At 45.8% G+C, this 14,068-nt stretch overlaps 1 protein-coding gene across 7 annotated transcripts in view; it reads right to left on the bottom strand.

Annotated features, from left to right (window-relative positions):
* ARHGAP24 (Rho GTPase activating protein 24) overlaps positions 1-14,068 on the bottom strand; it is a 415,806-nt gene that overhangs the window by 37,277 nt on the left and 364,461 nt on the right. For all 7 annotated transcript variants that reach the window (XM_079990832.1, XM_079990834.1, XM_079990831.1 and 4 more), the window contains one exon: positions 1,961-2,168. In XM_079990832.1, the coding sequence (XP_079846958.1) occupies positions 1,961-2,168 (208 nt within the window). The remainder of the gene's footprint in view (positions 1-1,960; positions 2,169-14,068) is intronic.

Genomic DNA, 14,068 nt, shown 5'->3' with positions numbered 1-14,068 from the left:
TTAATTTTGATCTTCCCATGCTGTGCCTTATTTGGACACTTGGGTTAGCTCCATCCCAATTAAATATGTTGCGCCTTCAAGGCAGGGAGTGAGAAATAGGCTGGAAAGCCAAGTCCCTCCAAGGCCATTTTGCAGGATACAGCTATTCTGCAGGGGCCCATATTGCTGAACTGCCTTCACTGAGCGGCAGGAAACGCAGTTGCTGAGGCCAGCAGAAATGCGCTTTAAGCTACACAAACACAGGAGCTCAGTGGCACCATCCCTCACAGCACGGCCGCTCCTCAGTAAATTGCAGAGGCAAAATGTGCTTGCTGGCAAAAAAGGGCAGCTTGAGTTTGAAGGGCAGGGTCTTATATCAACGGACTTCTCTCTCTCTCTCTCTCTCTCTCTCTCTCTCTCTCACGCACACACACACACACACACACACACCCTCTCCCTGTGTTAGAACACAAACAAGAATCCCTGAGAAGGTAAGATAGCCAGCAACTGCTTATGCAGTTCTGACATTTGCCAGAAGAAAATAGTTAACACTTGTTTTATGTTCAGTTGCAAGACCTCCCCACAATGTGTATTAAAAATATTGGCGTTCAGCTGGTGGATTATAACAAGGGTTCGGCAAATCCATCAATTCCCATTTCTCATTTTTCTCATGTTAAATTTAGTTCTCCACATTTCCACATCCATTTGCGATTGCCTTTTTTTAAAAAAAAAAAAAAAAGATCCTCATGAATATTCATCAACACGTTAGCACAAATTTAGTGTGAGTCTCTTCTAATATGCTCCACAAGAGAATCAATTTTTGCAAGCAATTGCGCTAATATAATGCATTTTTGCATGTTATTTCCACTAAATATATGCAGCAGTATGCATGCTTTGCCCCAATATATGCATTTTCACACACATTGCTTGGTCTGAGAATTGAATTGCAAACTTTGGAGACACGCAAATTCTGAAGGATGGCTGCATTTTGGCTATGTTTGGTTTAAATGGGAAGCTTGGGAAGATTTGCAAAGCCACGATAAGAGACCACCTGTCAATCATGCGATGTCATATTTGGCCTGCAAGGCCAATTCTGATCTGGCCCCCAGAACCATAAACATTCCCTAACACTGGCATACTGGTTCAGGAAGCAATGATAATGTGAACCATCCCTAGAGAGAGGTAGAAAAAATCTGCCTATCTATTGCCTCCATCATCCACCTGCTTTAGTCAACTTTTTATAAAGTAAAGAGCCCAAGATGTATCGGGCTCCAAGGCATGCCATGCTTGGCGTGGAAATGTTGACTGTCACCGAGTTCGTCTACCTAATAAATTATCCTAGGATGAAAATGAAGGTTAGATGAAAGAGCTTCAGATTCTTCTTAGGATGGATCTTTGTACATATAACAGAAGCTCAAAATCATACATTCATTGCTGTGTGCCACATGTTGCATCTGAATTATGGAAGATTCGTTCATTCATTTTATTTTACTTTATTAAATTTATACCCCACCCTTCCCCTCCCCAAGAAGTCCAGGGCAGAAAACGCTTCAGGTTGAAGGAGGGATTTGAATTCAGAATTTCCCAATCAATCGCTTGACTTACTAAACACTCTTGGCTCTAATCTCAGCAGTCAGCTTTCAACGTGAGAAACTGTCACAGGCAGCACAAAACACCCGGTTCACAAAACAGGCAAAACACTGCCACCACCCGAAAACAAATAATAAAGCAGAAAGCTTAAAAAATATATAGTAGGAGGAACAGGGGGCTGTGATTGAAACCCAGGGCATCCAAAAATACTGGAATAGCTCAGCTGATAAAGCATGAGACTCTTAACTTCATGGTCAGGGGTTTGAGCCCCATGCTGGGCAAAATATTCCTGACTTGCAGGACATTGGAACAGATGGCCAAGTCTGCAATCCTATGTTGGGGACCCCAATGTTAACATATTGCCCTGGGAAATGCTTGTTTGCCACCTTACCTGTCAAACAATGGCTTTTCTCCGCAATCAAAAGCATCCTGTAATTCTTTGACGAGGTTGGCCTGGCCAGGCAGTCGAAAAAGCCCCTCCTCCTTCAGCCCCCGCAGCCGGATAAAATCCACACACTGTTCCACCAACATGGGCGCCAGGTGATTTCCATATCTTTTCTCGTAACGGACGGTGTCTTCCAGCTTCTGCCCAAAAATTCCTGTGAACGACAAGGATAGGAGCTATAGGGGAGTTCAAGGAAAGAGACCGCCCAGTAAAAACATCTAGACATTTGTGATGGTTCTTGGAGACCGAGAACAGATTCTTCCCTCTCTTACTTTTTTGGCTATGTGGTTGTTTAAGGAACAGGAGAGTGAGCAGCTAACATTTACAGAACCACCTTGTGCATTAAGATCATAGGCACTGAGTCAAAAACCTGATTGAGTATTCAAATCTCCCCCATTTTCTGTGGATGAGACCTGTAGACTTGCCTCTTAGCATTCTGTCATAGGATTTCTATGCAGTAGTTTGTCCTCCAAGGAATGTAATTGCATCGTTGGCCATAATGAATCAATCAGCACTTCCAGCTCCAATACGGGACACAGGACAGCAACCGTTTCTCAGCCCCAAAGATGGAATTGCAAGGGTGGAGTTGAATTATCTTGAGTTTTTATTTTGGCATTGAGACTTGACTGGAACTTGTTGTTTGTGGGGGGGGGAGGGGCATTTCCCCCCCCCAAGGGGTTTTCCAAACATTTTAGGGTGCAGTTGCCCCCCCTTCAGAAATTTCAGCAAAATTTTCAAGAGTAGTCCTTGAACAATTAAAACTAAAGTGTAAGAGTTTCTCATTCTTGGCAAAAAAGGAAACTCATCATCAACAGTTTTGTCCCTTTGCGAGAGCATTCCCTAGCAATTTCATCTTTGCAAGTACAGTGGTACCTCGGGTTAAGTACTTAATTCGTTCCGGAGGTCCGTTCTTAACCTGAAACTGTTCTTAAGCTGAAGCACCACTTTAGCTAATGGGGCCTCCTGCTGCCGCCGCGCTGCGGGAGCACGATTTCTGTTCTCATCCTGAAGCAAAGTTCTTAACCTGAAGCATGATTTCTGTTTGTTTTTTTTTATAAATTTTTTTATTGATTTCCAGTTTTTTAACATAAACAAAAAACAACATAAAAACAAACACAAAAACTCATATTTTCTTAACCTTATTTTCATAACCCTCTTTTCCCTGACTTCCCCATACCTTTCCCTTTTTGCATCCTTAATTTAGTACCATTATTCAGCAACCCTTCTTAACCAATTAAATATAAATTCATTCTCTTTTTCTATTCCACCCTAAAATTAAACACAATTTTCCGCTGCAATTCTACGTCTTCTTTTCCCTTAGCATTTTAACACTCCTCCTGAAGCATGATTTCTGGGTTAGCCGAGTCTGTAACCTGGAGTGTATGTAACCTGAGGTACCACTGTACAGAGCTTCTAGGAAGTTTCTTTTTGCCTAGAGGATCTGAAACACGAGAACATGGCACGGACCACAGCCATGGCCTGATCAGCTATCACAAACTCAACTCGCATTCATTTGTGCACTTTGTTTTGCTAATTCCTTAGGGAAGGATGCCCTCCTCTCCCTCCAATGTATTTATATTAGCAACCGATTTTGCATTGCATTGTAGCTACTTTTTCTTCCTTTTATCTCTTTGGCAAAAGCTCAAGGACAAATCAGCTCCTGTTTCGAAAGGCACACCTGCTTCATTATTTACCCTCTTTCTTCTAATCTTAGTCACTATGACAACACAAGTCAAGAGGACCTATTCACACAGAACAACGTTCCGCAGTTAAATGCAGTACTGCATGGTTACCCTCTGCTACGACCTCCCCAGGATATCATTCCATCCAGGAACACAAAGAGCGTCGTTAATTGTCATTCGGAACCATTGTTTTCACATATGTTCTGTGAAATATTAAGAGAGCCTAATGGCAAAAGCTGCTACACAGACTGCTTCAAAAGGCGATGGGTTCTCCTTTGCTGGAGATGTTTCTGCAGAGATTTGAGTGGATATATTCTCGGGGATGATGCAATGGCAAGGTTGCTACATTGACTTGCAAGGTCCCTTCCACTTCTGTGGGTCTATGTAATGTTCTCCTTGCTGCATTTCAAGCTGCTTTTGAATTCATTGAAAACACAAGCAAGCAACGTAAGGGGAAGAACTGCATCTCAGTGGTGGAACAACAACTTTGGATGCAGGAAGTCCCAGGTTCAGTCCCTGGCAAGCCCAGGTGGGGCTGGAGATGCCCTATTCCTGAAACTCTGGAGCTAGATGGACCAGTACAAGTCAGCTTCCAATACTCCTGTGCTCCAATTTGTGATGATGATGATGATGATGATGATAATTTTTTATTTGTACCCCACCCTCCCCGGTAAGAGCCAGGCTCGGGGCGGCTAACACCAGTAAATTTACAATAAAAACATAATGGGGGGGAGGGGGAAAAACAATTCAAAATACTGGTTAAAATACAATTTAAAATGCAGCCTCATTTTAATAGTAGCCCATAGATCAAAACCATAAGGGGAGGGAAGCATAAGGGTCAGACTGAGTCCAAACCAAAGGCCAGGTGGAACAGCTCTGTCTTGCAGGCCCTGTGGAAAGATGTCAAATCCCGCAGGGCCGTAGACTCTTGTGACAGAGTGTTCCACCAAGTTGGGGCCAGTACTGACAAGGCCCTGGCCCTAGTTGAGCCCAATCTAACTTCCTTGCGATTTGGGACCTCCAAAGTGTTGTCATTTGTGGACCTTAAGGTCCTCTGTGGGGCATACCAGGAGAGGCAGTGAGCAGGGCCGTCTTTAGCATATGCCCAGTGTTCCCGATGTTATTATTTTTTTGGGGGGGGGGCAAGCCAAAGTTGTTGAGCTTTTCTTAGGGGGGCAGCTCAGAGTTGTTGAGTTTTTTTGAGGGGCACACAACTCTCCCATGCCACCGCAGCTGAAGGGAGGAGAGCAATCCCCGCAGGGCCTGTAAGACAGAGTTGTTCCGCCTGGCCTTTGGCTTGGAGCCAATTTGATTCCCTCCCTCTCTTTCTTTTTTCTTTTCCTTCTCCTCCTGCGAGGAGGCTGCATTTTAATATTTTAATGTTTCAATATTTTAATGTTGTATTTTAATGTTGTTTTTAAGTTGTAATCATTCAACTTGTTTTTATTATTGCTTATAAGCTGCTCTGAGCCCGGCCTTGGCTGGGGAGGGCGGGGTATAAATAAACATTATTATTATTATTATTATTATTATTATTAGCTTGGGAGGGCCTCTCAAGGGTGCAAGAGGGCAGAGCCAGCCGGCTGCCTCAGCGCCTGCAGCAAAAAACCCTGCAGTGCTCCAATGGGCTCTGCTCCACTCGGCAGCAGTTATCAGCTGGCTTGGCTCTTCAGTCCCCGGACTCCAAATCTTGGCCCCAAACTCTCGGCCTGGTGCCCCTGAGAACCCGGCACTCGGGTGCCCCACACCCCTAGCGCCTATGGGTAAGCCAGCCCTGGCAGTGAGGTAGGCCTACCATACACGATTTTCACAACTGCAGCCTTGGGCTTTAAATAAGAGCAGATCACAATCTAACCATTGTGGGTTTCTGGACCATGGCCTTTTACATAATTGAATTTGTACATTTGATTTAGTTTCAGCCCTCCTTTCTGTTGGAAAGGCAACTCCTGATGGAATAGCTCGCAAAGAAACCCTTTTGCAATCAGCACGAGACAACATCCTTGCAAGATTTAGCTGTCTAAAATGAGCCTATGTATGATAAATCCCTTCATGTAACCTAACCTGGCAACGGGGGGGGGGGGGGGAGGAATGGTTCCTGAATACGTATTTTGGAATGATCAAAGACAGGTTCCTTCCTGAAATCCAAATGCTTCATAAAACGAGGAGTTTTAAGTTTGCCAATTTTCTGTTTGTGTTTAAGAAATTGCCAGGTGAATGGTGAAATTATCCAGCAGAAATTGAGTACTTTATTTTCTGGCAATTCTATCCCTTTAAATCTATCAACAAGAACTAAGGTCACTTAGAAGATCAAAGTGGTAGAGCCACATGGTTAACAAAGGAAACACTGAACAGTTATTTATTAACTGGATCATTTCCCACCATAGAGGTTATACAAATATATCCAAGGTGGGTTTTTTTGGTTCTTTTTTTTGTACATCTGTATTTCTACTGAACTTCGAATCTAATCCTGATTGAGCTATCAGCAAAGCTTATGGGAAATTATATACATTCAACCCTTCTGTCTGGCTAAAGATTTGCACCAGCTGTAATTAAATTTTCATTTGTAATCCACAGGACAAATTGCTAAAGAACTTATTTCATTTGGTAATACCAGCCAATTATTTTAAAAGCTATGGGGTTATAAGGAGGAAAGCAAATCCTACCAGCCAACAATTTCTGTACATTCAAGGCACATGTTCATGATCAAAATGTGGAATCATTATTTCCCTACTTTCAGGGCCAGCCCAAGACATTTTGCAGCCTGAGGCAAAGGACAAGATAATGCCCCATGCTGTTCCACATGCAAAAGCCAGCCAGACTAAGGGCAGCAGGGCAGGCAGGCAGAGTGGCACACAGAGCTCAGTCCTTCAACACCCCACTGCAACTTCCTCCCCCTAACATTAGTTACCTGAGGCAGCCCCCTCACTCAGTTCAATGGTAGGGCCGGCCCAGTTCAGATACCTGGAATCCAAGGGGCTAATAATGTGTAGTAAAATAGTGAATTCTTAAAAAGGTAAAGGACCCCTGACAGTTAAATCCAGTCGCGAATGACTCTGGGGTTGCGGTGCTCATCTCACTTTGCTGGCCGAGGGAGCCACCGTTTGTCAGCAGACAGTTTTTCTGGGTCATGTGGCCAGCATGACTAAGCCACTTCTGGCGAAACCAGAGCAGCGCACGGAAATGCCATTTATCTACTTGCACTTTGATGTGCTTTCAAAATGCTAGGTTGTCAAGAGCTGGGACGAGCAACGGGAGCTCACCCTGTTGCGGGGATTAGAACCACCGACCTTCCGATCGGCAAGCCCTTGGCTCAGTGGTTTAGACCACAGCGCCACCCACGTCCCTTTTAGTGAATTCTTACCAATCTTTAAATGTATGCTTACTATGAATAGAGTAATCTATCCCATGCTAGCTGTTATTCCCAAATTATTAACCTAGAACACTTTTTTAAAACTATGCTTTGGGGGACCTCCCCCTCCCTCTTTAATACTCACAACAACCCTGTGAGGTAGGGTAGGCTGAGAGGCAGGGACTCGCACCCAAGGTCAGCTTCATGGCTAAGTCAGATCTGACCTTAATTCTCCCAGATCCAAGTCCAGCACTCCAACCACTTGGAATCCGTTCATCCCAAGAGAAGGGAGCCCCAGGACTTGGAAACCATCATGGTTCTGGTAGAGTCCAGTGAACTTTCACTAGTCCTTGAATACCCAGATTCCCTCCCCCCCCCCCTAAACCGCAGCACATGTGCAGGAACAGTAGCCTTGAACATGATTGGACGTGAGAGTTGGCTCAGTGTGAATGGTATCTGTGGCATCAAAGAAGGAGAGGCAAGATCTTAATGCTCTTATGCCATGACATGTCCTTCCCTGTGTGCAATTCAGTTCAAGGGCACAAAGGAGGTATGTGGCCTGTCATAGACAAGCCTTATCTGATGGTGCGGAACGCTCATTCCCCCGCGATGCCTTGTTGCTCCTCCGCTCCGTCGCAGTGAATGATGTGATCTTGTTAAAATGGCCTTCCTCTCTTTTGCAAGTAACTCGGAGCATTCTTTCCACAAACCAGTGAGCACACTTGTTTCTGCCCTACAGATGGGTACCCAAACCACACCCAAGATGTTCCCACCCAACTGCTGACCCATCAAGGGGGGAGGTGTTTTGTTTTGTTTGCTATTACGTGGTGCATTTTTGTGTTGTTGTTTTTCTTTTTTTCTTTTTTGATGTTTTATTGATACAGCAAGAAAAGAAAAAAAGAGAAAATACCAACACCAAATTACACACAAGAATAACAATAGATACTGAATTTTCTTAACAAACAATAAGACACAAATTGGTCTTAACACTAAAGACCCAACCTCCCGTCTATTCCATATTTCAATTTCATATAACTTATTTCCAATATACACTTTTATCATTATTAAACTTTTTCTTAATATATCTTAATTCTCATATCTGCCTTGCAACTATTACTGAAGTTCCTTGAATGCTGCAACCAAATTTAAACTACTATATTTATATTTCAAATATTCTTTGAAAACCTCCCATTTGGAAGCAAATTCTTATTTTGATTTATTCTTTATTTTTTCTGATAGACCGTCTAATTCTGCATATTTGGATCCAATCTTGTATAGAGGGAATTTCATTACTCTTCCATTTTGCCTTCCACTTCCATCAGTGTTGTTGTTTTTCTGCTGTAAACCACCCTGTGGTCCACAGGGGCAGTATATAAATTAAACAAACAGTGACCATCAACTTGGCATCATGGCCAGCTGGGTGCTTGAAATCTCTTGTTTTTGCAGTTACTGGCATGCACCAGAAAAACCCATTAGGGCCCTTCATGAGCTGCTGCTCTGCCACATATGGGGTGAAGTCAGGTGGGTGAATCCCATGTGGCACAAAATGACTTAACGAAAACCAAAATGCCTTTATAAAAATAGTGTTGCGAGGGGTGTTTTTTTTGGGGGGGGGAGGGTAGGCTGCATGCCTGAGTCCCTTCTAACTCCTGACTCCAACAAGGATTTGATTGCTGGAATAGCCAGAAAAGTTTCTTGGTAATGGCAGGAATCATTAAGGTAACAAAGAAGTGGCTCTGTGACAGAAAGTCTCCTCAACTGTCTGGTAGAGCCACTTCCGCCTAAGGAGGAGGTGGGGTTGCGGGTTTCACGGCCCCTCCCACATCCACGGTGGATGGAAGCCAGCCCTGCGCGATTGGGGGGGGATTCCCGGCCGCGTCATCCCCTGGCCGGCCAATCGGCTGGCTCAGGGGGCGTGGCCTGCCCTATATAGGCAGGACATGGCCGGGGATCTCCCTCTTTGCTGCCCGTCAGCTGTTCCTGCTTTTCCCACCCTCCCGCCCTATAAGGTTTTCGTTCCTTGACCTTGCTATGGACCTTGGTTGGTCACCATTGAGGGGCCTGGTAGGAATTTTTCCACTTGGCAAATTGGCACCAGCCACTTGGTTTTTGCCTACCTCGTAGCAAATCATCACAACTTTCTGGGTACTGGCGGTTAGGCATTGGTATTGTTCTGTAGATGGAAGAGGGGAGGTAGCGCCATCACCTGCCCCGCATATTGAAGAGTAGTCCGTTAAAGGATTCCGGGGGGCATGGCCCTGTCCAAAGCCTAAGGAGGTTAGGGACTAAGGCACGCCCCCTACCGGTGACCCCGGGGGAGTTCCTAGTTGATGTGCATCAGCAGGACTCCCCCTACTGGTAGTTAACCCTTCCCGGACTTCAAGCAGACGGGCTGGAGTTGGATATAGTCGGTTAGGACCAATGCCTAAGCCAATACCGCTCTTCACCTGTAACCAATAAAGTTGTGGCCTTTTTTTAGCCCATTAACCTTAATCATTGTGTCATGTGTCATTTTTTCCACCCAGGGTGGGGGTTGGGGGTTGGGAACTCACCACACAATTAGAAAGTCCAAAGGCTGAGCTGGAGAATGTGCGCAAGAAGCTAGAGGCAAGAAGCAGGCTGGGTGGCTGAGAGAGAGAGAGCCACGCCTGATTTCTGACTGAATCCGAGGTTGTGGCTATGGGAGAGGCAAGACCTTCTTGGGGTGTTAATGCTGTGAGCCCCTCCATCAAAGGCTCAGGTTGTATATATGTGCAAATAAACCACATATACTAAAGACACCACAGTCTCTGCTGTTCCTCATTCTGAGGAAATCAAACCCTGGGTAAGTGCCTGGAACTCTGGGAACCTTGCATCGCTCGGAGATTGGGGTGGTTGAAACAATATTTATAATTTGTCGTGATAAATCCCAGGCTTAGTTTCTGCTTCCACAGCTGGCAATAAATCCCAGATGTGCATCACCTCTCCACTTGCCACGTTGTGTATGGTGGCCATTTGATAATCACAGTGCAGTGTGGAAAAGTATGGAATTGCCACTGGTTGCCAATGTGATAGGGACACATTCCCTTTTGCCCACTGCAAACACATCTGTGCCCTTTTAAGTACCACCTCCCAAGATGGCTAAACAGAGTGCAACTCAGCTTCCAGAAGAGCGGTTGGTATAGGGTTAAGACAAACAGAGTGAGGGACCTCCAGATTCCCGGACTATCCCTCTTGGCCAACCCTTCTATCTCTTTAGCATTGGGCTTAAAATGTCTTTGGTTGCATCCGGCTCACAACTTCCTCCTCACACTCTTCTTTTCAACCTCAGGATGAGAAGTCACCTTGGATCTGCCCTCTGTGAACAAAGGAATAAGCATGGCTGCCTTTGTCTTCTCTAGACTAGTTAGTGAGGTTAGAATTGGAAGCCTTTACTACCCAAGTTATGCCCTTTCTACTCTGTTCTTATTCTACAAGCATCTCTGTGTACCATTACAACAGGTAAAGTCTATTGTCTAGTCAAATTCACAGGCCGTATGCTACACACTCTGCATACTAAAAAGCTCAAATGAGTAACTGGGCTCTATTTCAATAAAGACAAGTTGCTCTTTTGAGGGGGGGCAAGCATGTTAATGAAATATACTCACTCCTCCCCTCACTTTGGCTCAGCTCTACAAAATTCTGTGATTTTGCAACGGGAAATACGATTCCTTGTCACTAACTAAGACAGCCGCAAACTCAGGAGATTGGAACCTTCGCTTACATAAGCAAGATGAAAGATTGTGGGTTATAAAGCAGAGAATTGCCACACACACACACTGCCCAATAGCAGACTGCCAGAGTGATGATTTCAAATGACTCTCATTGCTAAGGACGAGCGCAAAATCCATCCATTGCAAAGGATGAATGGGTGCCTGCATAGGTCAGTTCGCGCAGAATGAAATTTCTACATCACGTAAACCTGTCACTGTGCAACTTCATCTGCCGTGTGTACATGAAGGAGGAAGCAGCCTTGGGGAAATTTCCTGCTGCAAATGCATGCAATGGAATACACTCAAACAGCAAGCTGGCTTCACACAACAATCCTCTAGAAGGGAGTTGCTTGTTAACAAAAGTGAGAGAGCTAGTGCGGTGCAGTTGTGCTTTTCTTTCTTGGGGGGGGGGTGGGACTCAAGGGTATGCAGTACCAGCACCCCCTAAAAGAAATCCACTGGTTAAAAGTGTAGCACTTGCTGTAACAACTTCATGGTGAGTGCCAACACCATTTTTTCTAGAATAAAAGTGCTGATTACAACACTGGACTTCTAGCGGGAAGACCTGGAGTCCAAGTAAAGCTAGGCCACAAAGCACACTGGTTCATAGACTCATAGAAGGGAACCATGAGGGTCATCTAGTTCAACCCCTTGCAATGCAGGACTCTTTTGTCCATCGTGGGATTTGAACCCCCAACCCTAAGATTAAGAGTCTCGCTCATACGAGATGAGTCTCAAACTCTCAGGCTGCTTTATCTCACACGGTTGCCATGGAGAAATAATGGGATAACTGCTATATAAAGTCCCAGTAGTGGCCAGTGTGGTGGGCCGTAACTGCGGAGCTGCCCTCTCATCATACCTGGATGGGGGCTGTGGTGTGGCAGGGTGAGGTCAAAGCTGCATGGACGTACCGGCAGAAATACCAGAAGGGCTCAGTTGGTGCATGACCTCACCTTCACCCTACTTCAGTCAGATAAGACGGAGAAAAACCAATGTTGGGACAGCAGCAATACCAGCTGTTCGTGGTTGGTAAATTCCCTGTTATACGATACGATACGGAACGATATTGTCAGAGCTGCCCAAGGTCCCAGCTCACAAAGGACCAACGCCAGTTCTTACAAAAGTCTTTATTAAGGTTCAGTTTCCATTTCAAAGCCGCGGCGTGCAGCTCTACGTCTCAACCCTAGACCGCTGAAGCTCCATCTGAATCTCCTCCCCCTCGACACCAGTTCAAGACCCTAGCCTTGCTCCACCTCCTCCTCTGCTCCTTTCTCCTCTGGGTCCTTCTGCCCACTGGGGTGTCGCCCTTTCTGGACTCTTCTGATGATGATTCCCCGGATTCTTCCCCCTGTTTCCGGCGTGCTTTAGGACCTGGCTCCCAATCCGACCTCCCTGCTGTCCCGCGCTCCTGTACATTTGAACTTGGCGCGTGCGCCCAGCCAGCAACCTTCCTCCTGACCGTTACACTGCTCCTGTCACTGCTTCCCCCTTCGGGGGGGTTGGCTGGGTCTGACTTCCCCTCCGTTCCCTCACTCAGCGATAGGGGCGTGGTCAGCCCTGCCTCATCTTCTCTCCCCACTGGAGGGGAAGCCGGCCCTGACACATGGGACTCTTCCCCCCCGCTACGCCCTGGTGGGGAAGCTGGTCCCGATCTCCAGCTGCTGCTTTGGGAGTCGCCGCTGGCCCCTTGCTTCTGGTGCATCCTTCCCGGGACCCCCCTTGCCCTGGCCATCGGTGCCCCCTTCTGTGAATCTTCCGAATCGCTGGAGAAGCTCATGGAATCTCTCGGCCCACTGTCATACTCCCCTACGCTGCCCTCGGATTGTTCCCCTTCGCTCTCCGCTTCCTCTCTCCCCTGTGCCTCTGCTCCTGAACCCCTGACAGATATGATAATCTTTATTGTCATTGTCCCATACAGAACAACAAAATTGAAAAAAATCTACATCAGGCATTCAAAAACGAACAAGCCTGCTATCCCAGCTATCCCAGCCTGGTTAGCCCCCTAAAAACTCTGATACCCCATAACTGAATACAATATACTCACATAGAGAACACCTTACACTGCGTTTAAAACCAAAATCGCATTTGGATAGAAACTGTTTCTCAGGCAGCTAGTCCTAGTCTTTATACCCCTGTACATTCTTCCAGAAGGCAGAAGCTGAAAGAGATCATTTCCGGGATGTGCACTATCCTGCGCTATCTCTGCAGCTTTCTTATGGCACCTGGAAGCATAGATTTGATCCAAGGGGGGAAGACTGCACCCAATTATTCTCTCTGCAGTCTTTACACCCTTATCATAACACCAGAACTTGGGGTCATCCAATGAAGCTGAATGTTGGAAGATTCATGACAGATAAAAGAAAGTGCTTCTTCATGCAGCAAACTGTTGAACTATGGAACTCACTCTCTCAGGACCTCCATCGTTCTGCCCGGACACTGAGGTCCAGTGCCGAGGGCCTTCTGGCGGTTCCCTCGTTGCGAAAAGCCAAGTTACAGGAAACCAGGCAGAGGGCCTTCTCGGTAGTGGCACCCGCCCTGTGGAACACCCTCCCACCAGACGTCAAAAAGAAAAACAACTACCAGACTTTTAGAGGACATCTGAAGGCAGCCCTGTTTAGAGAAGCTTTTAATGTTTAATAAGTTATTGTATTTTAGTGTTCTGTTGGAAGCTGCCCAGAGTGGCTGAGGAATCCCAGCCAGATGGGCAGAGTATAAATTTTTTATTATTATTATTATTATTATTATTATTATTATTATTATTATTAGACAGAAATGGCCAACATGGCTTTAAAATAAGATTAGACAAATTCATGGAGCAGAGGGCTGCCAATGACTACTTCTGGACACCACAGGGAAGGGAAGAGGGATTTTGTTCTCAGGTCCCGCTTGCGTGTTCCCTGGTTGGACACCGTGAAACAGACTGCCAGATAGAACATTGGCCTGATCCAGTAGGCTCTTCTTATGTTCTCATAATAAAGTATTATAACATAGGCTGAATGGATAGCTCAGTTGGTGCTGATAATGCCAGGGTTGCAGGTTCGATCGCCGTATGAGACAGCTGCATATTCTTGCATTGCAGGGGGTTGGACTAGATGATCCTCAGGGCCCCTTCCAACTCTACAATTCTATGAATACCTGCTTATGAAAGGGTTTTGGAATTTTTCAGGTAAGAAGGCTGCAGGAACATTACAGTGGTACCTCGGGTGAAGTACCTAATTCGTCTCGGAGGTCCGTTCTTAACCTGAAACTGTTCTTAACCTGAAGCACCTCTTTAGCTAATGGGGCCTCCTGC

The sequence above is a fragment of the Podarcis cretensis genome (assembly GCF_951804945.1).
Source record: "Podarcis cretensis genome assembly, chromosome: 9".
NCBI lineage: Eukaryota > Metazoa > Chordata > Lepidosauria > Squamata > Lacertidae > Podarcis > Podarcis cretensis.
This window is presented reverse-complemented; position numbering and strand designations above follow the sequence as displayed.